The sequence below is a fragment of the Psammomys obesus genome, unplaced genomic scaffold, assembly GCF_907164565.1.
Source record: "Psammomys obesus unplaced genomic scaffold, mPsaObe1.curated_primary_1811, whole genome shotgun sequence".
Classification (NCBI taxonomy): Eukaryota; Metazoa; Chordata; class Mammalia; order Rodentia; family Muridae; genus Psammomys; species Psammomys obesus.
This window is the reverse complement of record NW_026591598.1, coordinates 14,651,587-14,679,544: the sequence shown is the minus strand read 5'-3', so window position 1 is coordinate 14,679,544 and position 27,958 is coordinate 14,651,587. Positions and strand designations below refer to the sequence as shown.

The following is a 27,958-nucleotide window of genomic DNA, read 5'->3' as shown; positions in this document are numbered from 1 at the left end:
CCCTCATGGTTAGCCCCTGTCTACAACCAGAAGGAATTTAGGGGAGGGAAATGGAGCCTTGAAAGACTCAAATTTAGCAGGGTTTGGTTCCACATGCCTGTAATCCTAGCTCCTCGGGAGCCCAAGGCAGGAGGATTTCCAAGTTCAAGGCCAGCTGGGCATATAGCTTAGTGGTAGAATGCTTGCCTAGCATGTGCAAAGCCCTAGGTTCAATCGGGGGGAGTGGGGTATTGCAAGGCCAGTAAGAGAGAGAACCTGTCTTGAAACTGAGGTTTTAGCCAAGCATGGTGTTATACATCTATATTCCTAGTACTGAAGAGTCAGGAGCAGGAAGGTTGCTGCAAATTGTAGGCTAGTCTGAATGACACAGTGAGTTCTATTTTTTTTTTCAGATATTACATTGAATTTTTTTTATTTATTGTGCACGTGAAACACACACACAAACACACCATGCTATACATATGAGAGTCAGAGGATAAGTTCTTGAAGGAGGCAGTTTTCTCCTCCTATCATATGGTCCTGGGAATCAAACTCAGATCATCAGGCTTGGTGGCAAGCACTTTCCCCAACTGAGCCTTCTTGCTGGCCCTGTATTGGGTTCTAAATCAGCCAGGATGAGATCCTGTCACACACACACACACACACAAAAAAAAACAAAACAAAACAAGGAGAATTTGAGGTTCCTGCGCTGCTCACCTCCCTTTCACAGGCAAAGGGAGAAGGGGCCGTTAGAATTAAAAGGCCAGGGTGGGTTTGGGGGTGACCAATCCCGTGTCTCCTCCTGCCGAAGCCCAAGGGGCCACAGTTTGCAGAAAGCTGGCTTGAGGCAAAGCCTAGGCAAGGGAAGAAGAGTCAAGACTCCACTTAAAGCCTACCTGGGCCTTTCACTCCCTCTTGGTTCTTTCCTGGGAAGTGGCTGCCCTCTTGCTTTTTCTTGTAGCCGGTTCCCACCGCTTGGTCAGTGTATGGATCCTATGGGGTGGGAGGGGTCAGCGTCCAGAGCTTCTTGGGGCGCCTGATTTAAGCCCTGACTTTTACAATGTGCCTCATGCTATGTCATTTCTGCCCCCTGCATCCCAGTTTCCATCGGCACTTCCCAGCCCCACCTCCTCAAAGCCATGGAATCTTCTAGTGCTTTTTCCTTGGGGTCAACCCAGGAATCTAGCCAAGGGGTGGGGCCACCTGCTTGGCGGGCTGGCCTCCCATCCGACCCCACTCTGTCCCAGGAGAGGCTCCCTTCTCCCTGCCCCCAGCAGCTGCTCGCAGGGCCCAGGCTGAGAGCCCAGTTTGGCGCGTCTCTGGCTGAGTCCGATGAGAGAAAACAGGTTAAAAGTTCAGCCCTTGTTCTCTCCAGGAAGAAGAATCTGTGTGAAAAGGAACCTTCTTTCAGCTCCAAAGCTGCACAATAGAACTTCCCCCCAATTTGCCATCAAAAGGATGCCCTTGGCACTGGCTCCCACTGTCCCTGGCACCCCCTCCCCATCACCCCCCCCTCAAGCGCAAAAAGGACACAGTGACCACAAACTCGAGCCCCAGGCGGTCTTGAGGCTCTTCTGCAGCTTCTCTTGTCAGCTCAGAGGTCTGGCTGGGGTCACCTCCGCCTAGACACTCCTCCCTTTGCCGCCCTCCATCGCCGCTTTCCCGTCATAGTTCACACCCTCACTGCCTCCCATTTGGATCCTCTCCAGCCTGGACGCTCTCTTGGCCCCTGTGCATCGAGCACAAACCAAATGACTAATTGTTTCAAGTGCCTAGAAATGTAGATGGTCGGAGGCAAGACACCTGTGTGTCCCATCCCTTCACCAGCTCCGGTACAGTCTCTAGGAAGTCCCTTCTGCCTGTGCTCCAAAGCGAGGCTACTGGGCCAGACCAGGCAAGCATCTCAGATGGTCTGGTTTTTTTATTTCCTGGAACTCTGTGGAGGAAGTAGATAGTGGGCCCAGAGTGTAGAGATTGATTGGTGATGCTGCACCGCACACAGAGGTAGCCATATAATGTGGGTCCTGAGTAATGATGCCTGTTCTGGGCCCAGAACTGAAGTACAGCAGTAAGTTTGCCTCCCGTCATAGGTGGTGTGGAGCTGTGAGCTTCTCGACCTCTCTGCCCATTCCCTCCCAGTCGCTTATGCTTATCTCTGTCTCCAGTCTATGAACTGCTCCATAGTACGGTGTTCTTTTTTTAAAAAATAATTGTGCACGATTAGTATGTGTGTGTATGAGTATGCATGATGGGGCATGATGGGGCGTGTGTATGTTAGAGGTCAATTTTCTGGCGTTGGCTTTCTGCTTCTACCTCCATGTAGGTTCCAGAAATTGAACTCAGCTCATATTTTTTTCTCTCTCTTTTGGAATACCCAAGCCAGTGCCTGGTACAAAATGGACATTGAGATATATATTTGTTGAATGAATGCTTGAAAGCATCTGTGTAAATCCATTTCATGTGTTAGTTCAGTTTTGAGAACCCTTTGGTAGGAGAGGACTTAGAAGGGAAGGATACTGACCTTGACCTTGGGATAACCTGGATCTGTGGGGCTTATGGATCTCTATTACTTTAGGCTGTGTGGCTTCTTCCCACCAGCTACTGGTTCTGACCCTGGTTTGAGTCTCTGGAACCCCAGAGGGCAAGCGACAACCACGCAGATGCCTGTTCTTAACACCTTCTCCAGAGACTGCTCCTGGGTAGAGTTGGCTGAGCACTGGAAGAGGGACTCCAAAGATGAGGACAGGGTGTAAGGAATGACTTCTGGTTCCCAGAGAAGAGGGAGGGTACCAACAGAGCTGTCCAGAAGCCAGCAAGGCAAATGATGAGTGCCCAGAGGTAGAAGAGGAACCCCTCCAAGGCTGCCTTCCAGTGTTTGAGAATTTGATATAAGCTGAAAAGCAAACAGATATTTGAATTTTGGTATAAAGTTTTGAGAGATCCTCTGAAATCCATGGGAGAGAACCCTAGACTAAGACCCTCCACAGAGCCAGGCCGTGGTGGCTCACACCTTTAATCCCAGCACTTGAGAGGCAGAGGCAGGTGAGTCTCTGAGTTTGAGGCCAGCCTGGTCTACAGAGTGAGTTTCAGGGCAGTCAGGGCTACACAGAGAAACCCTGTCTAGAAAACAAACAAATAAACAACAACAACAAAGAAAAAAAGCCTTTACCAGGAAAGGAGGGACAAGATAATTCCTTGGTTAGTGAGATGTGGTTAGCTGGAGGGTGGAGATGAAGGCAGGGTGAGGGGCATAAGAGAAAAATGAACTCCCGACAATTTGGCTGGGTGGGGAATGTGGAGCAGGGGGGCCAGATTTATAGGGCAAGTGGTCTGGAGGATTCACGGAAATGCTGTAAGGAAGAACGGTGAAGGGTGGGTTCCCAGGCTCATCAGAGTGACCGGCAGTACTGGGAGGTGCCTTGGGTGGTGACGCTTTGCTCTTCCCACAGAAACCCTGATGGACTCCACCACGGCGACGGCTGAGCTGGGCTGGATGGTACATCCCCCATCAGGGGTGAGTTCTGGTCCCTCAAACCCTGCTTGGCTGGCTCCCCAGCATGCCTGGGAATCTACGGACACCTTGAACATCCCCTCATAGCCCAACCCCTTTCCTCTCTTAAGGGCTGGACCTCTCACATCCTCCCCATCCCTACCCATGGTGGAGTACCTTGTTCCCATGACAACATGTGAACACTTTGGCCTCTATCCTGTAGAATTCCCTGGGGGAGGCTGGGAAGTAGGTACTCACATGGCGCCAATTTCAGACGAAGGAAGTATACCACTGGAGATTCTGGGTCAGAGATCACAGCAAGCACCTTTTATATGCCCCCTCCAATACTGAAGGTCAGAGAGATACAGCTAGCTGCCAGGGCCTGATAGCTCCTAATAAGGGGCTTGGGGTTACTTGGTTATTTTGTTTTTGTTGCTTGTGAATCCCAGACTCAGGGCCTCATACAAATATTCTACACACCCCCCCCCAACTGGGGCTCAGTTTTATATCAGATTTCAAGCCTTACCACCCCAACTTTGGATCCCCATAAGACAAGGACCCCCTGGGTAAACACCCTTGGTTTCTTTTATGTTTGAGAAAGGGTCTCAGGCATCACAGGCTAGCTACAAACTAGCTATGCAACTAAATATGACATTGAGCTTCTGGTCCTCCTGCCACTACCTTCTGGATGCTGTGATTACAGGTTGCACTGTCATGATCAGTTCTTTCCAGTGATGGGCCATGGAGCCCAGGCTCTTGTGCATGCTAGGCAAGCACTCTAGCAACTGATCACCATCCACAGCCCATCCCTGAGTTCTTATTATATCCCTGAAGTAGGATCTGAGCCCATGTCTGTGTTCCCGGTATCCTGAGAGAAAGATTAGACTAGACGGTCCTTTCTCTCTCCCTAACATTGTCCCAATTCCTCCTGTCAGCTGAGACCGTGGGTAGCTCTTTGCCTCACTGACCCTGGTTTCTTCAGCTGTGAAACAGTCTCCTCCACTGTTAGAACGAGGTTTCCCCAAACCATCTAACATGGAGGCTGGCATGGCTTGGCCCCGAATAGAGAGTAGTTATAATAATTATCACCATCATCATCATCACCACCACCACCACCACCACCACCACCACCACCACCACCACCACCACCATCCATTTTAATATTCGCTCCATCTATCTCGTGGTCTCTGGGGAAGCCCTGGATCTACAGCCCATCCCCCCTTCCCACTTCAATCTTCCAGGGGGACTCAGCTGCAGCCCTAGGTATCCATACCCCCTCCCCAGGCCTCGCTCTCAATAGGCAGGGCCCCAGGGTCAGGCTTCTTTCTGTGGCTCTTTCTTGTCACCAATTTTCCATCTGCGAAGGCTGCTGGGCCCACGGCCCCACCCTGCCAGTAATGAGGCCAGGCTGGGCTGCAGGGCCCCCGGACGCAATTATTTGGGGTGTTTGGGCTGCAGGGCCTCCGCATGTTAATTAGAGAGAGGGGAGAAAGGCAGAGTGCTCTAATTAAGTGTTCTAATTAAGTTCTGAGGAAGAGCAGCGGTTGTAACAAGGGGCTGACTTTGTCACATGGTGCCACCAAAAAGAAAGAGAAAAAAAATTAAATGTGATGTAGGGAAGCTTCAGAGTCGCCACTGAGGTAGAGGCCAGGCCAGCAAGCTCTGGCTCTGGCATACCAATGTACGTGCACCTTCCGCAGCATCCAGCTGTCCTCCAGCCCTGCACGGCACGTGCAGCCGCTGACATCTCCGTGACCATCTGCCAGTCCCACAGTCACCTTTAGCAGAGGGGAAGATCGAGGCCCAGAGAGGGGAGAGGAATCACCCAAGCTCATGCAACAAGTTAATAGTGCTTGTCCTGAGGCAGCGTGGCAAGCCCGTGAACAGGACCAAGACGCTATGACTTGAGTCAAGAGGCCTCACCTGTTTGGTCTCGCCCCCCTCTTCCGAAAAATGGAGCTCACATGCAGTGCGTGAGGGTCATGACAAAGAATGAAATGCTGTGAAGGTACCAGCCTCAGGCCTGGCCCAGGTGGGGGGACCAGCCCCACCCTAGTGGGCACAGAGAAGGAAGCTGCCCTCAGGAGGCACTCCAGTCCATTGGGGAGACCAGACCGAGGAGGCTGAGTGTCCCTCGTCTCCAGGGAGAGTCACACAAACAGGCCTCGAGTAGCAAGGGGTTTGAGGGCTGGGGACTTAGCTCTGTGGCAGAGTGCTTGTGGAACATGTGTGAGTCCCGGGTCTTGTCTTTAGCACCACAGGGGAGAAAATTGACAGAGGGCACATGAGAGAGTCACAGAGTTGGAGTCTGCAGAAGTGTGACCCCACGTTCTTTCTGTCTGCCCTCAGGCAATCCAGCCCCCATGGCTTGGAGACTTGCAGGATCTCTCTGGTCAGTTATGGCTCAGGAAGGGAGTCAGGGAGACAGGGAGGGCAGTTAGCTCCTTCCGGGTACCAGGAAGCACCAGTTCCCAGAGCTCTCAGTCAGAGCAAGTCCCAGAGGGAAGCTGCTGCCCTAGGTAAAGACCCTGGCTTCCCATCACCCTAGATCAGTGGGGGTGTGGGCCATCTTCCTCCATCAGATTGGGAGTTTCTAAGGGGCAAAGACAGAGACCTCTCGGGGTAGGGTGGGGGAGCAGAGGCCCTGTCTCCTCCATCAAACTAATGGTCCCCACCCTGTGCATGAAGCTGTCCCCTTACAGCAGAATGTGCTCCTTCCATGCAGGTTCCTTCCAAGCTCCCTGCCAGCCCCATCCTCTGGAACCCAAGAGCCTGTGGTCCTTTGTCAGATTAGTGAACCCCTGACAGCTAGAGCCACATACCCCGTGAGGATGAGGGAACCCCAAGAGGAGGGTGTGCGCCTTCAACTAGCAGGTTGCTGTGGCACTCACAGACCTGGCAATTTCTCATCAAGGCTGTGTCTCCTGATCGTCAGACCAGAGGGTTCCCCAAAGCAGGGCCTCTTCCCCCCCCACCCACACGGTGATTTTGCCGTGTGATCTTCGAGTACCAGCTCCCCCACCTGACCAGCATTTCCCCCGCAGTGGGAAGAGGTGAGCGGCTACGACGAGAACATGAACACTATCCGAACGTACCAGGTGTGCAATGTCTTTGAGTCAAGCCAGAACAACTGGCTGCGGACCAAATTCATCCGGCGCCGCGGCGCCCACCGCATCCACGTGGAGATGAAGTTCTCGGTGCGCGACTGTAGCAGCATCCCCAACGTGCCCGGCTCCTGCAAGGAGACCTTCAACCTCTACTACTACGAGGCTGACTTTGACTTAGCCACCAAGACCTTCCCCAACTGGATGGAGAATCCATGGGTGAAGGTGGACACGATCGCGGCCGATGAGAGCTTCTCCCAGGTGGACCTGGGCGGCCGCGTCATGAAAATCAATACCGAGGTGCGAAGCTTTGGCCCCGTGTCCCGAAGTGGCTTCTACCTGGCTTTCCAGGACTATGGGGGCTGTATGTCCCTCATCGCTGTGCGTGTCTTCTACCGAAAGTGCCCCCGTGTCATCCAGAACGGTGCCATCTTCCAGGAGACGCTGTCGGGGGCTGAGAGCACCTCGCTGGTGGCTGCCCGGGGCAGCTGCATCGCCAACGCTGAGGAAGTGGATGTGCCCATCAAACTCTACTGTAATGGGGACGGAGAGTGGCTGGTGCCCATCGGCCGCTGCATGTGCAAGGCGGGCTTCGAGGCTGTGGAGAACGGCACCGTCTGCCGAGGTAAGGGGCGGGGCCCTGCCGAAGTGCGGTGGTAGACTTGGCTGCCGCCCAGCCCGGGCCTGGCGGCTGTGCCCTACCTGACAAGGGTGGAGGTCTGGGGTAACCGCACGGCTTTCCATGGCTGGCTTTCCAAGCCCCTTTAGCTAGCACTTCCTGGACAATGGTTTGTATTCACAGAGCAGGTACGCACATGTCTTTGCGAGTAGGAGGATGCAGGGGCCTTGTTTTAACTATTGTGTGATTGCTGAGTGTGGGTACATGGTACTGCTTCCTTGTTCATTTGCGGAAGTGACGGGCTTTTATTTTTTAAGAAAAGAAGTAAGTCATGACGAACGGCTTTGAAATGCAAGCATGCACTGAGTTTGTTCTGGGTCTGTATGGGCCAGGCTAAGCTTAAGCAGCAAGACAATAACGCGTATTTCTTCTCCATGCTCCGTGCCCATGATTGGGTCGGTTTGAGATTCCTTCCCTTGAGAGGTGAGTGACGGAGGAGCCACTGTTTGGAATCTCACCAAACGGAAGGGGGGATGGTGGTAGATTGAGAACAGGTCCCAGTTCGGGGACCTGGAACAGGCCACACCTTACTGCTCTGCTGATTCTAGTGGCCAAAGTAGGCCCATGGTCACTTCCAATTCAGAGTTGGAAACAGGCGTGTTGGTGGCTGACAAGGCCTCACTCTGAACTGTTTTCTGCTGTGCGCCAAACATGTACAGGACACCGCTTACATGAAATAGTTGAGGGCAAGTGCTGTTTTCTGAGAAGGAAATTGAGGCTCAGGAAGGCCACACCGTTATCAGTAGATATGAGAGTCTCGGGGATGGTGGCTCCAAAGACCATCTTTGGAACCACCTGGAGTGGCTGTTTCATCTAGGGAAACACGGTCATAAACAAGAGTACAGGCAATGCTGACATAGAACAAAATAATGAAGGCAATTTGCAAGCATAAGAAGTTTGCAGGAGCTGGGGCTGGAGAGATGGCTCGGCGGTTAAAAGCACTGTCTGCTCTTCCAGTGGTCCTGAGTTCAATTCCCAGCAACTGCATGGTGGGTCAAACCATGTGTACTGGGATCTGATGCCCTCTCCTGGCACACAGGTCTACATGCAGTCAGAGCACTCATATACGTAAAATAAATAAACCTAAAAAAAAAAAAGTTTGCAGGCGGTACCTTAGGGTGGCAAGAAGGCTACAGGGGCAGATAAAATTTGCTTCCAAGCCAGGTGTGGCACTCAGGAAAGCAGAGGCAGACGGATCTCTGTAAGTTCAAGGCCAGCCTGGTCAACAAACCAAATCCAGGACAGCCAAGGCTACACAGAGAAACCCCTGCTTCCAGTTGCAGCCCTTCCTCTTCTTAACCCAAGTGTAAAGCTGTCCTTTACAGGGTGGTGTGGGGCGTCAGGAACTTAAGACATGTAAAACGCTTGTTACTGATTCCAGCACAGGAAGTGCGTAGCAGATGTTTGCTGAGTTTGACGGTGTCTGCGAAGCTGGCCAAGGTGTGCTCAGTGGCTGTTCTATAGGAGACTGGAACTTACTGTGTCTTCCCACTGGAATACGGGATTGAGTTAGGGTTCCGGGACGTCCCAAATGCCAGCCTGAGAGTTTAGATTGTGTAAAACCAGGGGATGTTTCCCTGGAAATGGAAAAAGGATTCTCTGATAAAATCCACCCTTTCTAAGCTTCTCTCTCTAGCCTCTTGACATCAGTAAGGCAGTACCCCCCTCCTGGGTTTTTCTCTGTGGGGCTCTGGCTGTCCTGGTCTCTCTGTAGACCAGGCTGGCCTCAAACTCAGAGATCTGCTTGTCTCTACCTCCTGAGTGCTGGGATTAAAGGTGTGTGCCACCATACCCAGCTGTATATTGTTCTCTCGCTCCTGCAGGGTCTCGAGTAGATGGAGGCCAGGTTTTCTAGAGAAGCAGCCATAGGAGCCTCAGAGATGGTTGCTGTGTGCGCTGGGGTGCCCCAGTGCTAGGGAACAAAGGGGTACACAACAGGAGCTTCCCCAAGGTTGTGATGGGCTATAAAGACAGGTTAAAGGAAGGAGTCAAGGCTTTCTGGAAACTTCCACTTCCCAGGAAAAGAAATTCGGAGGTTGGGGTGTGGGGAGGACCAGTCTGTCCTGAAAGGCAACACATTCTGTTGTATTGTTGTTTCTGTTTGTATGTATGGGTATTTTGTCTGCATGTATCTCTGTGTACTGTATGTGTGCCTAGTGCCCAAAGAGGCCAAAAGAGGACATCAGATCTCCTGGAATTAGAGTTACAGTTGTGAACAGCTATGTGGGTGCTGGGAGCTGAGACTAGGCCCTCCACAAAAGCAGCCAGTATCATCTCTCCCGCCCCCTGCTGCATTTTTTTTTAATTTGTTTATTTTTAAGGTTTTAAAGTTGAGCCAGGATCTCACATATACTGGGCAAGCCCTCTGCCACTGAGCTATATTTCCAGCCCACAACTTCAGTTTTCCCTCCTTGGAAAGAACACAGCCTTGGAAGATGACTTGGGGCAGGGAGGCAGGCCTGCAAACCAGAAACCAATTGCTCACGATGGTTGTTTATTCCTTCATCAAACTCTCCCGGAGCCTGTGTTATATCAGACCTTGTGTGCGGCTCAGGAGATACAGAGGGGAGTGCAGCTTCAGTCCCCATGTTCTGGGGCTCACAGTGCTCAGAGGGTGTAGACCAGTTGTGAGCACAGGCTGAAGGCAGAAGCCCAGCGCTTAGTCTCACTGGAACTATTTATGTTGTGGCACAGGTGGGTACAGGAAATGACAGGAGGTGTCTCTCGGAGGCAGTGACACCGGACCTTAGTCTGGGAAAGAGATCTAGGACATCCAAGGGATGGATCTGCATGGGTAGAGGCCTGAGAACATGAGTCAGCTGGGCCCATTGCAGGACTGGCTGGTCTAGCGGGGATATGGTCGTGTGTGTGTGTGTGTGTGTGTGTGTGTGTGTGTGTGTGTGTGTGTGTATGTACACTGACGCAAATAGGTGTTCATGACTGCTCAGGCCAGAGGACAACCCCAGGAATTCTCAGAAACATCCACTTCCTTTAAGACAGGATCTCCCACTGGCCTGTAGATGGCCCGTTAGGTTAGGCTAGTCAGCCAGTGAGCCCCAGGAATGCTCCTGTCTCCACCTCCCTGCACTACGATTACCACTTGCACCACCAAACCCAGAATTTAGGTTCTGGGGATTGAACTCTGATCTTCATGCTTGGCAAAGCACGCAAAACTGAGCCATGTCCCCGCCCGCAGGCCAGCATTGTGTCCTGTCATGTCCACCATATTCATTCAAAGTGAGTCCCTGAATCACCTACAGTCCAGGGAGTGGTTCACAGAAACCCAGATTTTGAAGGCCTGTGACAGGCTCGAATTAGAGCATATGACCAACTTTAATCCCAGCACTCAGGGGGCTGAGGCAGAAGGATCTCTGTAAGTGCTTGGCCAGCCTAGACTACATAGTGATTTCCAGGACAGCCAAGGCTATGCGGAGAGACTGTGCCTTAAAATAGAACAAAAACAAAAAGCAAATATAAAATAAAAAAATAGGTCATGTTGGTCAAAGGTTCCTTGGATCTAGGTCAAGGTCATGGTTTTGCTTTCAAGCAGTCAAAGTGCAGATGAGGGCCTGCCCAGCCCTGGCTGCCTTTTGCTTCTGACCTGACAGGAGACCCAGCCCCAGGCCTGGTCAACACAGCCTGACCTGGCCACTGCATGCACACAGGGGCCAGCTGGGGTGTGACTAACAGTCCCAGGAGCCTGACTGCCGTGTAGCCTGGGAGAGACCCAGCAGCTGCCACCTGTGGTGCCATAGGAGGGGCACTGTGGCTCTCGCTGGAGTGATGAGCCAATGTTCCCTCCTTCTTTACTTCAAGGATTGTTGGCTGTTCCCGTGGCCCAGAAACAGCTGGCAGATTGCTAAAAACCCAGGTGTCTGGGTTTGGCGCCAATCTCCCCTGGTCACGTGGCTCTGGGGCGAGAAGCTTTGATGATTCCATTCTATGACTGCTCGGACAGGCAAGGGGGCACACAGGGCACACAGGGGCTGCCAAAGGTCGAGAAGGTGAGCACGAACTTAGCCCCTGCCCCACCCCAAGAGCCTCAACCGAATGGGGGGGGGGAACGAGGGGGATCCTCCTAACTGCCAAACATGATCTGATGGGGGTAAAAAAATCTCCCTCTTTTACCTAACATTGAGATGATAAGGTTGGACGCTGCCTTCCTGGCGGGGGGTGGGGGGGGGGTAGATGGGTTCTCCCAAGAAGTGGCCACTGCCCTCAGGGTGTACATGGCACCTAACAAAGGGAATCTAATTCGCTAAGCAGTGAGTACATTAGAGAACTAAGAGAAAAGCGGGTTCAGTCTCTCTTTTTGAAGCCTACTGTGTGCAGAGCATGGTGGAGGAAACCAGCCATTCTACGATCAGGTATTAAAAGCTCTCTGTTTGCCATACAGATGGCCCTTTTTAGCAAACAAAGGTGGCAAGGTGGCACACACCTTTAATCCCAGCGCTTGGGAGGCAGAGGCAGGTGGATCTCTGTGTGTTCCAGGCCAGCCTGGTCTACAGAGTGAGTGTTAGTGTTAGTGAGCAAAGTGTTAGTCTTGAGGGGGTGGTGGGCGGGTTGGAGGAGAGGGTGGAGGGTACTATACGAATAAAGACCCTCAAAGTGTGGCACTACAGGGTCGTGGATCGTTCTGCCAGATGGGCTAGGGGCCAAAGCATTGTATAGTTCTCTTGATGCCACTGCTAGCCTGTGGGCTGGTGTGTCCAACCTTTTAACACAGCGAGAGGATGTTGCATCTATAAAGTTAAACTGTCCAATTAGGTTACTAAAAAAAAAATCTCAAAGTTGTATGATGCGTTAAGTTTATTGTTTTTTGTTTGGCCACATTCACAGCCATCCCGGGGCTCTGTGGTGTGTGGGCCCCAGGTTGAACATATCTCGGGTGTTGTCTGATTTGTTGAGGGCCTGATCTGCCCTCATCCCTACATACATCTACCACCCCTGCACAGAAGCCCTGGGCCTCCTCCCCTACCCCAGGTTACTCCCCTGGGGTCCCCACAGGTGCTCTCTGTGATTCCCACCCAATGCCACGGATCTGTCTCTCTGACTTTTGGCTTATTGTCAGTTTGGTTATAAAGCGTCCTGCCTTGGGTTTCTCTGAACTGGCTCTGTCTCCCTAATTCCCTTTGCCTTCCCTTCCCACCTCAGCCCTGGCCCAGCTGGCTCTCTAGCTTAGCTGCCTTTGGGAGCCCTGCCCTCCCTGTCTCACTGTAGATCTTTGGGCAGACCACTTGTGAGTAGGGCAGGCAGCTGCAACCCAGGGCAGGGAAGCTGCTGATTGGCTGACAACAGCCAAGACTCCTGGTTAAGTAGCTGAGAGGCTTTGCCCGTGGCCTCCCTGCCTCACGCCCTGCCCAGCCCTGCTCTTCCCAGACCCCGGCCTCTCCTTGACCTTGGCTTTAGAGGCTCTCTTTCAGACCTCTCTCTAACCCTGTGACCTTGGACAAGCCGCTGATCTTCGTTTTGTCATCTGCAAAACTGGCTCACAGAAAGGGCGATGGCTAGCAGATTTAGGAGCTAAGGCTAGAGACTTTTACAAACACTGACTCTGGAATTGTTGATTTTCGATTCTCTCCTGATGAGCTTTTTATTTTGAGGAAACAATAACTTTTTTTTTCCTTAATCACAGAAATACTCTAGGTTGTCTGCAAAAACTTAGAAATTACTGATAAACAAAGAGGAGAAAATTAAATCTTCCTGTGAGCTCTCACTAGGGAGGGCCCTCACTCACAGAGAGCCTTCCAGATAAATGGACAGGTATTAACACATTGTAAATACACACAACCCAGGCTAGCCTCAAACTCACCATTATCCTACTTCAGCCTCCAGAGTGTCAGTATGCCACAAAACTCGTATCATTAATATTTAATTTAATTATATGGTTGGGTTTTTTTTTTTAATGTTTTTTTAAGACAAAGGTCTTAGGCTGTCCTCAAACTTGTTAAGTAGTTGAGAATGACCTTGAACCTCTGATCCTCTTGCTTCCACATCCAGAATGGTGGGATTACAGGCCTTTGCTACCACACCTGGCCCTTAGTGATCTTTTTGAAGAAAAGGACAAAAACAAAAAACAAAATGAACCTCCTGCTGAAACTCATCAGCTCCATAATGTTAAGAGTGGAACCTAGGGCCTTCAGCCTCTGAGAGCCCAAGAGTTTGTTGCCACATTCCTTGTAGGTGGAGTTAGTTCTAAGGTACACATGAGCCGTTACCTGTGCACTAACACGCTTCGGGAGGCCTGTGGCCCGCTGGCTGCACTGCACACACCTTACACTTGAGCTGGGTGGACTTGCCTGCCTGGCCCCGATGCCTGCATTTGTTTAGGAGGTGCCCCTGGCACAGAGCTGGGAAGTCCCCGGGCATGGTCTCTTTTTAGAGCTTTGGACAGGTGAGCCGGTGGAGCTCTTGGCCCTGGCTACCTCCTGGCAGTTGCCGCTGCCTTGCCTGCCCGTGTGCGCCCTCACACACAGCAGGGCTATTAGAACTGTGGCTTTGTTTTCTGTCTTATTCCCAGAATCCTTTGCTGGAGAAGGGAAAGGGGGAGGGGAGCAGTAGTCTTCTCTGGACCCTTGGGATGGTTTCCTTCCAAATCTGCTCTCAGCCTCAGCCCTTCCCTTAGAGACTGACCAGTGGCCCAGATGTGTCTGGAGGTGGAGCCTGGTCGGTCTGTGTAGGAGGTGGGCCGTGGCCTCAAGCACTAGTTGGCTGGGGAGATGGGGTGGGTTTGGAATGCTGGTGGGAGAGGAGACACCCTGCTTGTGGAAGGAGGGTAGGGTCTTGGGTGACCTCTGTAGACCTCCAGGCTCAGCTCAAACCGGGACCACACAGCCCAGCCTTTAGGGAGTGGGGGTGGAGTGGGGTGGACAGATCAGACAGGGATCCTGGCCAGTGCTCGAAAGCTGTGCCAGCCCCTCTCTCTCTCTGAGAGCCTGGACAAGATCTCCCACTTCCTCTTCCTGTCCACCCTCTGGTCCACCAGTCCATCCACCATTCCACACTCCTGAGCACCAGCTTCTGTTTGTAGGGCGCATGCTTGGTGTGTATCCTGGAACCCGTGCACACTGTGCAGATATACGAAGACCAGAGATGAACGGTGTCTTCAGCTGCTCTCTACCTTATTTTTTGGAGGCAGTGTCTCTCAGTGACTGGCTGAACCATCAGGCCCGCAAGCCCAAGGATCTTCATGTCATCCAGCACTGAGATTATCTGCATAAGCCATCTCACGTGTGGCTTTTGACATGCGTGCTGGTTGTCCTAACTTAGGTCCTCATGCTTGGGCCATCTCTCCATCCCCTACTTGCCCCTTTTATAACTGAGATCGAGTCATCTACCTGGTCATGGATCCTCCACCCTCAGCGATCCCTGGAGAGCAGCCAGCAGGGTGTGAAGGGAAAGACCTCAGCTTTTTAACCTGAGAAATAGGGGTGGTAAGCCTGCCCCACCCTCCACTCCCCACCTCCCATTACCAGGACCTCCTGGACTCGGGGGAAGGGAAGAGTTGGCTAAGTGAGTGATGAGAGTGGAGGAGACCATGGTGGGCCATGGTGGGCCATGCAGGGCCGTTGCTTCCAGTCCGGAGTGTGGTGGGTGGAAATGGTCCCTGAGGTGAAGGAGGAAGCCCTCCAGGTGGTCACAAGACCTCAGAGAAGCCTCCTCCTACCCCACCCCACCTTGTTTGGCCTATAGCCAGAGAAACTACTTAATGCCCTCACCCAGCGGTATCCACTCTTATCCAGGGTCTCTCTCCTGTCCAGACCCCTTAAGCTTCCCATCACATTCGGAAGCAGAGGCAGGACCACCACAGGACCCCTTCTAGGCAACAGTCTCAGGGCTATGATCTCGTGACCTCCCACATCTCATTTCTTCCGCACCAGCGGTGTCTCTCACTGATCTTCTGCCTCCCTCTGGGTTGCATCAGTTTTAAAGAAAAAGACTCTGGGGTCCAGAGAAGTTCTGCATCTGTCCAAGATGGCATAGCTAGGAGCGGCTGAGCGTTGGCTCAGGTTGGCTGGCCTTGGAGCCCTGATCTGTCTGTCATCCTTTCTACCTTCTGCAGCTGCCTCTGACCCAGACAGCACGGGGGTGACAGGTTTGAGCCAGGCTGCCTCCTCCACACTCCAGCAGGCTCATAAACTGCTGGAGACATTCCCTTCCCTCCGGCCCACTGCCTTTTCATCTGGCCGGGACCCGGGATCTGGCGAGAGAGGCCCCGTTTATTGAGGAAGTTTATGCATTTAACAGTTTAAGCCTTTCTAAGCCTGTGGTACAACAGGATTTGGGAGCCGTTAACAATGCTGTGTGGTTAAGAGATTTTCATTGCTCTGCAGCAGCTGGCTCCGGGCCCACTGGCCTGCGCTGGCCTCCGCCCCACCCAGTTGAGGTGCCCCCTCCCTAGGGCCTTTGTCTTTAGGTTCTGTCCCTACCGTTTCTCCCCATCCTCCCACCCCAAACCTGAAGGTAAGAACTTTAACCCTCATAGAAGGAACTGGTGCCCAGACAGGGAATAGAGTTGTCCAAGGCTACACAGCCCGTAGGAGACTTAAACTGGGTGAACAAAAAGGCTCAGTGGGTAAAGGCTCTTGCCACTAAGGCTAAGGACCTGGGTTCGACCCCTAGGCCCCACATGGTGGAAGGAGAGAACAGATTCCCCCAAAATTGTTCCTCTGACTCCCACACATGAGTTGTGGCATGTGAGCCTGGCCCGAATGCGTACACACAGTAACTTATCAAGTAAATGAATGAGTGTGATTTTTAAAAAAAGAGAGACTTGAGGTTTGTGGGAGTCCCTTCCCTCACCCCAGATCCACATGGGAATGAGGGACAGTATGCTATACTGTTAATGCCTCGTTCGAGGGTGCACAAAAGTGGCCAGATACCAAGCAGATCTGTTGGAGGCTTGGCTCAGGGAAGTGTGGCTCACCAAGCCCACTGCCTTTGAGGTACAAAGCCTCCTGGGGTCCCGAGAAGAATGTCTCGCTGCGCCTGCCCGGTGGTTTCTCTGCCCTGGGCTCACATGGATCCCCTGTGTGCTGTGTTTATTTACTGACACCCGCCCGGCTGCAGCAGAGCCTGGGGGCTCTCTGAGTCATCGAGCCTCACCCTATGAGATGCTTTGATCTTAATGATGCCCACGTGGTCGCCTCAGCCGTTTTAGAGACAGGAAAAACCAAAGCCAAAGTGCTGGACACTTTGTGAGGTCAGAGCTGGGACTCAAACCCGGCGGTGGCTGGCAGCCTCCCCAGCCTCAGTGTTCCTAGCGCCTCGCCGTTCCCCACAGTGTCCAGCGAAGAGCACCCACTTCACCGTGCTCCCTCTCAGGGAGTAGGATCCCAGAGCCCTCCCAAGGCCCAAGAAGGCTTTGGACTTTGACTGGGTGGGAAGAGGACTGTCCCCAGCTGGGTGGGGCCTCTCATGTCCAGAGTCCATGTATGTGGCTTTGCGGAGGTCTGAGGATAGAGTCTGTGGGTAATCCCCCTGGACAAATGAGCCGGCCTGTGGCTGGGGGTCCCCCTGGAAGGGTGGTCTGGCCTGGAGGCACCCAGCCTCTGGCAGGCCTGGGCCATGCTGCTCTGCCACGCCCCATTTCATTATGGCTGTTATGATCTGGCCATGGTAATATGTCTGTCCACCCCACCCGTAGGCCGAGGGGGGGACACAGCCACTCCCATTTCACTCACATCTAATACAGCATGAGCAGTTCAGTCTCCTGTTCTTTTGTCTCTCTGCCCCAGACCATGGGAACTGAGGCAACTATTCTGCTCACTCAATGTATAGCTTGTCAGCACTGAGGCCCGGGAAACAAATGGCTTGAGAAAGCAGGCACGGTGATGCGTACCTCTGACGGCACTTGGAAGGCTGAGGCCAGGTTGTAAGTTCTAAGGTAGCTTGGGTTACACAGCCAAACTGTCAGCCTAGACTCTCCACCCCATGATCCTCCTGTGTCTATGTCTCTCATGGATTCTACTTGTGGAAGAAGTTAACACACACTGGTCAGATGAATTCATTTGACCACACACTCACACACACACACACAAACTGATGATTTTTTAAAACGTATTTATGTGTGTGGCTTAGAGTTGCCCCGTTGTATGTAGTGCTTGTGAAGGCAAGCCAGAAGAGGGTGCTGGATCCCGAGGAACTGAAGTTACAGAGGGTTGTAGACTGCCTTGTGGGGGCTGGGAATCAAACCCAGGTCCCTGCCATAACACATCCATGTGTATATGTGGGTCAGAGATCAACATTAGGTGTCCTCCCCAGTTGCCCTTCACTTTATATTTTCTTGTAGTTTTGTATGTGTGTGTGTTTGTCTGTCTGTGCATCTCTGTGTGTAGGCATGTGTCTGTGTGTGTATGTATGTGTGTGTCTGTGTCTATGTGTGTGAGCATGTGTGTGTGTGTGTGCGTGCACGTGTGTTACACATGCCACCAGGTAAGCCTAAGGTGACCTAAGTTAATACCTGGAACCCATGCAAAGTACTGGACGTGGCAGAGCACAGCCTCGGCCTGCAGCAGACGCAGTAAGAGAGAGCCTGCCCCAACAAGGAAGCCAGGAAGAACCGACTTCCACACTTCCATGGTGGTATGTGCTCGCCCCTCCCCCACCTCATAAATGAATAGTAATTTTAAAAAGTGTTTGGTGAGCTCAGGAGACAGAAGGCTGGTGGGGTTACACTAGGGAGGGATGTGCAGGAGGACCCTGGCCAAGTTGCTAGGGTCGTGTGCATAAGTACTAATGACGTCCCCTCAACTGCAAGCAAGCCCAGAATACAGCAGGTGTCAAATGTGTACCTGTGGCATGGCCTTGCATCCTCCAGGCAGGGTGCTCTTAGTGGGTGCCCCAGGAAGAGCTCAGAGTCAGGGTACACCTCAGCGCAAATCTGGGCCCTGCAGCCCTGATCTGTGACCCTGTGGAAGCCTCTCAGCTCATCCCTGGAGCTCAGTGTCCCCACCTGTATAGAATGACTCTTGGATACTAGTTACTGATAGCCTCTGCTTCAGCCTGGTATCCACAATCCCCGAGGGGCCAGCCGGGAAGCAGTGAGTTTAGCCTCCACACTCAGACACCCGGGAACCGGACAGTGGGAAGGCGGGGCAGAGGAGACGAACACGGAGCTAACGTTTCCCGTCCGTAGAGTGGCAGGCAGGAGGAGGATCTCTTCTCAGTAACTTACACTTGATTCTACCACGCCGCTGCACCTCCAGTAGAGGGCTGTTTCCTGAACTCTGGTTGTCAGGTGGAAATGGGCAGTGTGGCCCGGAGGGTCCTTAGGGACCATGCATGCGCACATATACCCCGTTCGGTTTTTGTGGGCCCAGCAGGTTCTGGCTCCAGGGCCTCCTGTCAGCCTTTGGCAAGAGATCCGCAGGCTTTGCTCAACTGGTACCCATCAGGGTTGCGCCGGCTCCTGGTGGGGAGACCAGACTCCCGGTTCCTCTTAGGCAAGCTAAAGAGTGGGGAGTGCCCACTGGCGTTTTGTACTGCCTGGGCAGGCCAGGAGAACTCTGGGAACCCCTGAAGCCCCACAGCCGTCTCCCTGGCAACCTGGGCCTTTCGCTGCCCTCCCCCTACGTTGCTGTCAAAACTGTCTGCCTGGGGGAGTTCCCCAGAGGCCCAGGTCAGTACAGAGGAACCCCCTGACGCGTACGCATGTGCTGTACCTTCTGGGAGCATGCTTGTGTACCCCTGTTGCATGCCGTCCACTCCCCCCAGCACCTGCAAAAACAGAGCTTCCCTGCCTCCACGAGTCTGCCTGTGCGTGTCAGACACGAGCTGCTCACGCGCCCTTGCCTGTGTGGGTGACTCCGGAGCTCACTATGAGCCATGACATCCTCGACCTGGTGTACTCGTGTCTGCCCGTCTTCTCCCCCTTCCCCCTAGGTGCATGAAGGGGCACATTCATGATTGCTGAGTTAGCCAGATGTGTATGGATAGGAACGTGTGTCCTTGACGCAGCACCGCCAGGGTCCTTGTGTGTGTCCCGCCGCTGTGCACACAGGCCCTGGGAGGCGTATGTCTGCACAGATGCGCACCCTCCAACAAGATCTTTACTTGATCCTGGGTCCGTGCGCATAGCATAGCCTGCTGGACATAATACACATGCACTTGCAAGTGGATATTTGTGAGTCTGTGTGCTCACCCCGAATGGGGTCTGTGTGTGCATGCATCTGTGTGCGAGAGAGACACTGGCGGGGGCCGGGATGTCAGGGCCATCGATTTCCTGTCTCTTAGAAATTCCCTTTGAGTTCCTCCTCTTGTCTCTTTCATGAGCTGGAGTCGGTGCAGCAACGTTCTTAAAGCAAACAAGGCCTGCTTTGCAGCGAAGCTGGTCCCAGGCAGCATGCAGCCTCTGCTGGCTATGTGTGCGTGAGTAGGAGTATGAGTGTGTGTGTGTGTGTGTGTGTGTGTGTGTGTGTGTGCACTCACACACAGAACCTACGTATGTGCAGGAGAACGCAGAGGCTCCAGTCCATACTCAAACCTTTTCTGGTATGTAGCCCTGCCCATTCCCCTATAGTTACTGATCCTTGGGGTCTCTTTGAGCTAAAAAGGCACTGGGTGGCATAGCTGGCTTTGCCCAGTCTGGGGATGGTTCACCTTGGCGGAATGAACAAAATCCGTTTGCTTTCCTAGACAGTGGCTCAGCACAGGCGTGGGCGTGTTGAGAAGGGCGGGGATTCGTGAACTGCCCCTGCTGAGGGCCCTTTGCCCCACACCACTGGTAGTGTCCTATTCCACCAAGGAGGAAACTGAGACAGCCCTGGGAGGGCCGCCTGCGTCTCCCAGCGAGCAAGTGGTGAGGCAGGATCCAACGTGGCTGACCCCTGGGCTTCCCCAAATCCACATTCCAAAAGTGGCCCCTGCAGCAGGACCCTGAGTGCCACCCACCCAGACCCCACCCTGCGGATAGGCTGGTGACCAAGCCCGAGAGCCAAGCAAGTCATGCGAGGTGCTGGAGAAGCAGGTCCCTGCGCGGTCCTTCCCCTTCCCCCTCCAGATGGGTAGCCCCTCTCGGGGGTCTCCTCCGCCCCCGCGGGCTACCATCTTTGTGGCCCGGGAAGAATGCCTCCCTTTATATCCGGACGCCCCTTCCCTTTGATTCTCCTCTCCATAGCGTTTCTGCTGACCTCTGCGTGTTGCGAATCCAATTAGAGGCGCGGAAGGCGAGAGTGACAGCCGCGCCGAATCCCGCCTCAGCCCCTGCGAGCACGCTCGGCCGAGCTGCGGGCGGCTGGGGCCTGCTTGTCATGCTGGGCCCAGCGCTGGGCTTTGTGGGGATTAGCTGCGGGGGGGGGGGGGGTTGCGCACACCGCAGATGAGACCAGAAGTGACGCTGGTGAATGTCACGTCCCGATGGAGAATAGAGGAAGGGGCCTGCTTGGGGGTGGGAGCTGAGTCCAGCTTGGGGAAGGGGAAGGAGGGGGACAGGCTAGCCTTGGAGGGGAATGGGCTGCCTCCACCTATAGGGCGCACTTGGGGAAGCCTGCCGGAGTTGGGGTTGTTTGGTTACTGATTTTGAGGTAGTGGAGCTGGCAGGCACGCTTGGGGGCTGTTCACCGTGTGGCAGGGGCAAAGGGGAAACCAGAATTCCTGTTGAAGCCGGTTTGAGGAGCATTGATTGTTTATGTCTTGAATTTTCATTTGCAAAGCCTTTTACGTATATTGGGGAAGGGTAAGTAATGGGAGAGGCTGCCAGTAACAGAATTCTTGACACTTCCGCTTCCATCAGCAGCACGGCCAGCAGCCCAAACCGAAGTCCAGGCCCTTCCCAGTCACCTGAGCAGAAAGTTACCTTCTGCCAGGTCCACCACTGGGAAAACCCGGGGCTTCCGGATGAGAAAGATCTGCCTCAAGGACACAAGCTCCCGGCAGAACTGGCCTTTCTCATCCCCTCTCCCTAATCTTAGCCCTGTGCCCCCTCAGGCCCAGTTCTCTGGATATCTCCTCCCAGAGGTCAGCCCTGATGCTGGCTGCAGGGTACAAGCAGATGTGATTCTCAAGGGGAGCAGCTCCAGAGAGGATCTCACCAGGTGCTCAGCCCAGGGCCCAGCAAATGCCCTACAGCGTGCCAGGACCTGCACTGATCCAACCTGGCCTCCCCCTGCAGGGACTCTTGGGGGGAGAGACAGGAAGACCCCAGTGAAGTGAGGACAGGGTGTCTGGAGGGAGAGGAAAGACAAGAGGGACCCACAGTAGTGTCTAGGAGGTAGAGATGGGACTACCTCCAATATGGACAGCGACGGAGGCCTTCTTGAAGGAAAGGGTGTCAGAGCTGAGACCTGGTGGACAAACAGAAATAGCCTGGGTATTCAAGCCTTGGGAGACAGGGCAGGTGTGGGCCATCTGGGGTGGGTACATGCCCCCCCATGCTCATTCCACAGCTGCCAAGATTGGGCAGGGCTCACCCAGCCCATCGCCCCAGCAGGCTGCACAGCTGTGGCCACCCACAGGGCCTGGCTGAGTTGGCAGCCTTTGAACATCAGGGTCTTACTAGAGAAATAAGCGTCACCAAGGGGTGGGACAGTGGGTAGGAAGCCACAGTGTGGTTGCAGAGACGGCCCTGTTCTAGCATGCTGCCTGGTCTTCAACAAGCCCAGGGTGATGGGATTACGCCCCATCCTACAGGTGAACAAACACCAGGACCAGATCCTGAAGCACGGGACTCCATAGAGCATGCTCAGGACAGGACCTGCCCGTGTGCTGGCTCTACAGGAGGTTGAGTGCAGCCCTACAGATAGATGGTGATCTGTGGGTAGAGAATGGACAAGTGGGTGGGTGGGTGGATAGAGGGAGGGAGGGATGGATGGAATTCACCAATTCTCCCTCCCCCCCCCAAACTATTTACATCACTTCCATTCTGTGAAAGCAAAATACATTCAATATAAAACAAACAAACAAATCCACAGCTCCATTCTTAGGGATTTAGACACCTTGCCCTCCTGCCTATACCTGCCTAGGACCAAGCACACACCCAGCTCATACTCTGAAACACTCATGGTTCCCCGGGCCCACCGATTCACTCTTAGCCTCATTCCCAGCTGGCTCCTAAGACTCGCTTCTCCTGCTCTCCCCTCTCACTCTCCATCTTTCCACATGTCACACCCCACCCTGTGTGTAATTAGGGACCTTTCCAGGCTAGGCTTCTCGAGCCCTAGGCTTCCAGGGAAGCTTCCACAGTTTCTGACTCTTCCTCCCTCCTCTTACATACTCTGCTCCCCTCTGTTTTCCCTTCTTCTCTTTTGGGGTTCTCCTAAAGAGCTCCTGGACTGTCTCCCTCTCTGCCTCCCCAATGTGCCATCTCTCCTCCATCTGGATTCTCCCAGTCTCCCCAACCCCTTCCCCAACATCCCTCAGCCTCTAAGGAGCTGCTTGCCTACTCGCAGGCCAGGGCCACAGAAGAGCTGTAGCTGCAGCATATGCATTGGAGCCAGGCTGGGGTTAGGAAGCAGCCCAAGCCTTCCTTGGAGAGGGGCATGTTGCACACTCAGAGTCTCCTTTATCTTCAGATCAGATCCGCGGGACAGCTCGCCAGACCTGTGCTCTCCTCGCTGCCTGCACGTTCAGCGTTTGCTGACAATCCCATCTCAGCTCACTTCCGGTCCCTTCTGTGCCCTGACCAGGGGCCTCCTCCTCTCTCTGTTATCTTATCTGCCACAGTGGTGGGAGGCAGGCCTGGAGGACCCAGAGTGAGGCCCATGGGAGCTGGAGCAGGGCAAGTATCTATGTCCCCCAGGACACGGGCAGCATTCAGCAGGAGGAAGGAAGCAGCATTCCTGGACTCCACTCTTACTGTCCCATGCAGAGATGAAGGGAGGACCCACTCACCCCACCCAGGATCACACTGGGGAAGCCCTGCTCACAGCCCTGTGGGTCCTCGGGTCAAAGGGACAGACCAGGAGACCAAGAGCCAGGAAAACAGCCGGACTCACCCTTTGAAGGGGTCTTGCTCTGAACTCCCCTCAAATCCATGGTTTACTGCAAAGCACAAGAGCATTCCTTCAGAGGCAAGAATGGCTGCTAGCTGAAGGAACCACCATGCCAACTCGTATTTTAGGCAGGTCTTAAACTTTCCTGGAAGTCTCAGGCTGGGGAGATGGCTCAATCAGTAACGTGTTCGCCAGGCAACATGACGTCCATGATCTAACACTGGTAAAATAATAATAATAATAACAACAACAACAACAACCACCTAGGCTCAAAGGGGTATATTTTAGCTTGTAATTCCAGAGTATGGCCCATTAGAACACGGAAGTGTAGGTGGAAGGAACCCAAAGTAGCCAGTAACGTCCACTGTCAAGCAGAGAGCCGCTGAATGCACACACAGCTGTGCCCAGTCTGTTCCTTCACTCTTTACCATCCGGGACCCCAGGCCCTGGAAATGGTCCTGTCTGTGTGATTCTCCCCCCTCAATTAATATAATCAAGGCAATCCCCCACCGACATGCCCACAGGCTAACCTGATCCAGACAGCCCCTGCCTGAGACCCTCTTTCCAGCTGATTCTAGAGGGTGTTAAGCCGACAGGTGAAACCAACCAGCACACACGGTGACCTAAGTTTATGTCCACAGTTCTCACGTGATGGCTCATGTCTGTAATCCCCGGTGCTGGAGAGGCAGAGACAGGAAGATCCCTGGGGCTCACCTGGCCGGCAGCCTAGCGGAAGCAGGAAGCTCCAAGTTCAGGGAGAAACCTCATCTCAAAAAAGAAAATGGATAGTGATAGAGGAAGACAAGCTCTCCATCCCACCTCCCACCCCCGTGCCACACACAGAGACACATCAGAGATCCATTGGCTCAGGTCTCTGGAACAGACAGCTTTTTCCGAGCACTGTTTTCCTGTGCAGGTGATTGACACATCCATTGCAACTGACTGTCAAGGGAGGGGACAATGGGAAATCCGTGCTTTATTAGAAAAATCTCTGGTTAGTTATCATTAGTGACCTTGCTGGGTTCAGAGTTGCATCTTCTCTGATGGCCAGCCAGACCACTCAGGTCCCCCTCCTTTGTCCTGTAACCAAGTCCCACTGTTTCTATTTTACAAGTTGCTGTATATGAGGGAATGTCATATACAGCCACAATGTCCTGCTAGCCTGCTAATATCTAAGTAACTGCTAAGGGAGTCCAAGGGGGCTCACGAGACCTGCGCTCCTCATGGATGCTGGAGGTGATGGGGTCACATGGCCGAATGGGTGATGTAAGGGGATGTAGGGGGATCCACCTGAGGCCTGGCCCAACTTGGAACCTGCCCCTTTCCTCGCCACTCCCTCAGAGCAAGAACTGTGTGTGTGTGAGAGAGAGCGAGACAGAGATAGACAGACAGACAGAGAACCCACTCTCCTTAGGAACCCACATTGTCTGCCTGTCATTCCAGCCCATGCTGGCCACATGAGGCCTGTCCTGTTGATTTCAAACAACCCTGGGTACTCAGGCACCTGTCCCCATTTGTGCCCAACCTCTCCTTGACTAGATGGATCAAGAACCACAGATCCAGAGTGGGTGTGGGGTGCAGTGTCTCCCAACCCCCCCCCAGAACTCCTCAAGGTGGGCATTCCTGTCCTTCCCTTCTCTGACAGCTCACTTGGGCCCTCCTGTCAGGGCTTCCCCTCCCCTCCTGCTGCCGCAGAGGCTGGCCCAGATGCTCACCCTCTGCCCCTCCCTCCGCCCCTCTCGACCACCCAGACCAGCCAGCTGGAGGGGATCAGACACAGGGAGCAGCCCCTCTCTCCTACCCACCTCAGACCCAGAGGTCATGGAGCTTGGAGCGTGTTTGGAGGACGATGGGATTCTATCTGGTGAGGGCTAGTGAGTGAGAACCAGACAGGTGCACGTGTCTGTGTGTGCACGCACACGCATGCAGCATGCACGGGTGGAGAGGGGCTCACTGGCATGTGCGTGCCCGCTGTGGGGGCTGCAGGTGCTTCTAAGGCTGAGCCTGGTATGAGAAGACAGAGAAGACAAAAGAGAGAAGCGGCTGCCTGGGGTGGGAAGCCAGCCCATTTGTATGCATGGGGAGCAAGAGCTGGCTGGGCAGGGCTGCTCTCTGGAGAAGCCTGCTTCCACAGGAATTGCCTGCCAAGCTCAAACAGAGTGGTCCTTCCCCACCTCCCTGTGTGAGTGAGGAAACTGAGGCTGGGACACCACGTAGCGACTGGCACATCCCGGCTGGAACCCAGCTGGCCTCCTGCACCATTCATTTCAGTTCTCCCCACCAACTGAAGGCCTCTGGAGACTCCAAACAGGTACAGAGCTGGATAGAGGGAGTGACAAGAACGGCTGTGGATGCAAAGTGGACATGATAGGGCCAATCAGAACCTCACACAGCCTGTAAATGACAAGCTGTTTGATCACCCCCCTTTCATGGGTGAACAGAGAGAAGCACAGAGGAATGGAGTCACTGGCTAAAGATTGCACGGTCGAGCCCCAGAGCCAAGATTTGAACCCAAGCCAGGAGCATTTGCTCACATTTGGGGCTGGGAAGGTACAAACAGGATGCACTGCAGTGATAGAAAAAGCAATTAGCAATGCCAGGTTAATGTTTACAGCGTGAGTTCTACCTACTATGCTTGCTGAACCTCTAAGACAGGGCTACTTTCACAGCTGTGTCCCCAAGGAGCCAGGAGCACGCATCGAAAGCTCTTCACTGCGCTTCCTGCGTGGGTGGGTGTGTACGGGAGCAAGTGAGGCCGAGCTGGCTCCCTGGTACAGTCCCTCTGTGCATGTTCTATGCCACCACCACCCCCCCCGCCCCGAAGCAGGCAGGTGTTGGCCGAGCCCTCCACCGGGCCAGGCCCCACAGGGACAAAGCGGAGGGCGCCCAGCCCCACTGCTGGCTGAAGCTGCTCACAGGCTGGAAATCTCTTTTGTCAAAGCCCACGCTGCCTCCAACCTCCTTTAATTAAAGACAATTACTGCTTTCAGCCCCTCTGCACAGCTCAGCTCCCCTGTTTGCAAACACACAGCTGCGGGTCCTTTGTGGGCCCCCCTAACCGCCCCCAGCCTGGCTTCCCCAGAGACACACAGGGGTGCCTTTATTGCCATCGTGTTCCTCAGAGGCGCCTCTGGGAAAACAGGGGTGGGAACGCTTCCCTCTGTTGTGGGGGGTATTGTGGGACGGTGACCATGCTCTTCGAAGGACAGCCTACAATGTCAGGTCCAGCCAGGCTACCTTCAAGGGACGTTACCTTCCTCTCTCTGCACCTTGCTTAACACTGCGACTACCCCTGTGTCCTCACCCAAGACCCTGTGTCCTAGCTAGTTGGGCAATGAAGAAACAAAGGTGACCTAAATACTGCTTTAGGAAGGGAAGAAATCGAAGGCATGGTTTTTTTTTTTCTTTCTTTCTTTCTTTCTTTCTTTCTTTCTTTCTTTCTTTCTTTCTTTCTTTCTTTCTTTCTTTCTTTTGAGACAGGGTCTCATCATATAGCCCAGGTTTGAGTCAGGGTCCTGTATATTCCAGGATGGTCTCAGATTCGGTGACGGAAAACTTCTGATTCTTCTGACTCCACCTCCCAAGCTCTGGTTCCAGGTGGGAAACCCCATTCCTGGTTTGAGGTAGTGCTTGGGTTTGGACCCGGGGCCTCCTACATGCTGGACTACAGGTGGCCTAGCAACTGAGCCACACCCCAACTCCTCCTTCTACGTAGGGAGAAGGAAGTACAGGCATTAAATTGGGAATTCCCCAGGGACTCGCAGCAGGGTCTTGCAAGGCCGCGGCTCTGGAGGCAGGCTCTCGACTGCTGGGCTGTTATCTTACCCTCTACTGCTCTGGGACCGAGTGATCCCCAGAGCTGGAGACACTGAGGCTAATGTTCAAACGGCCTCACATGACCTTCTGGGGAAAAGTGGGAAGCTTAGAGCTTAGGGCTCAGGCCTGGGATCCATCTGCCTTTCGTCAGCTTTTGGGCCCGTTTCCTGCAGCCTGGGTTGTTTCCCATGGTGCCTTTGCAGGGCCTTTCAAGTCCCCTGGCACTCCCAGCCCCACTTCCTGTGACCCCTGGCCCCAGCCTGACCTGCCTCACTCCGTTTGCCAGGATGAGTTGCAGTAGCGTCAATGTCTGCCACGAGGATGGACCCTCGGCAGTTTCCAGGCACCAGCTGGCTTAGAGTGTTTGCTTGGCACCTCTAAGAAAGACAATTAAGTGGGGCTTAGGCTGAGGTTCAGAGGTGTCTAAGATCAGAGGAGCCCCTCCTAAGATAATTTTTTCCAAGGGATCCGTCTCCAGGGAACTGTGGTCTCCATTCGCTCTTGTTAGAATATGCTGTGTTAATTTACATATTATACCATAGACATTTGTTCCTTTATTATGTACGAGGCAGAAGGTTTAACCATCTCTCTGCAAAGTATGTGTAATTATTCCCGTTTTTGCAAACGAGGAAACTGACTTTCAACAAGGTAGAGGCCGCCACAGAGAGAAGGCAAGATTTGAACCCAGGTCCATCTGATTCCAAGCGCCTGCTTCTTGCCCTAGAAGTGCTCTTTCTTGAAACAGGTAGGACACTGTGCTGAGCAGTTTTAGGCTAGGTCAGTAGCCAGAGGGGACCGAGGGTGTGCTGTGAGCCTGCTATGCACAGGCTCAGAGATGAATGAGAGTGAGCCCCTTCCCTGTCCAGAGCAATTGTGTTAAAAATCCATCCTGCCCTAATGTGAGTCCAGGGCAGGCTAGTTGACTTGAGTTGGTTCTGAAAGTTGTGTGTGTGTGTCCACA

At 53.6% G+C, this 27,958-nt stretch overlaps 1 protein-coding gene across 2 annotated transcripts in view; it reads left to right on the top strand.

Annotated features, from left to right (window-relative positions):
* Ephb2 (EPH receptor B2) overlaps nucleotides 1-27,958 on the top strand; it is a 176,035-nt gene that overhangs the window by 55,630 nt on the left and 92,447 nt on the right. For both annotated transcript variants that reach the window (XM_055611081.1, XM_055611080.1), the window contains exons 2-3: nucleotides 3,429-3,493; nucleotides 6,514-7,198. In XM_055611081.1, the coding sequence (XP_055467056.1) occupies nucleotides 3,429-3,493; nucleotides 6,514-7,198 (750 nt within the window). The remainder of the gene's footprint in view (nucleotides 1-3,428; nucleotides 3,494-6,513; nucleotides 7,199-27,958) is intronic.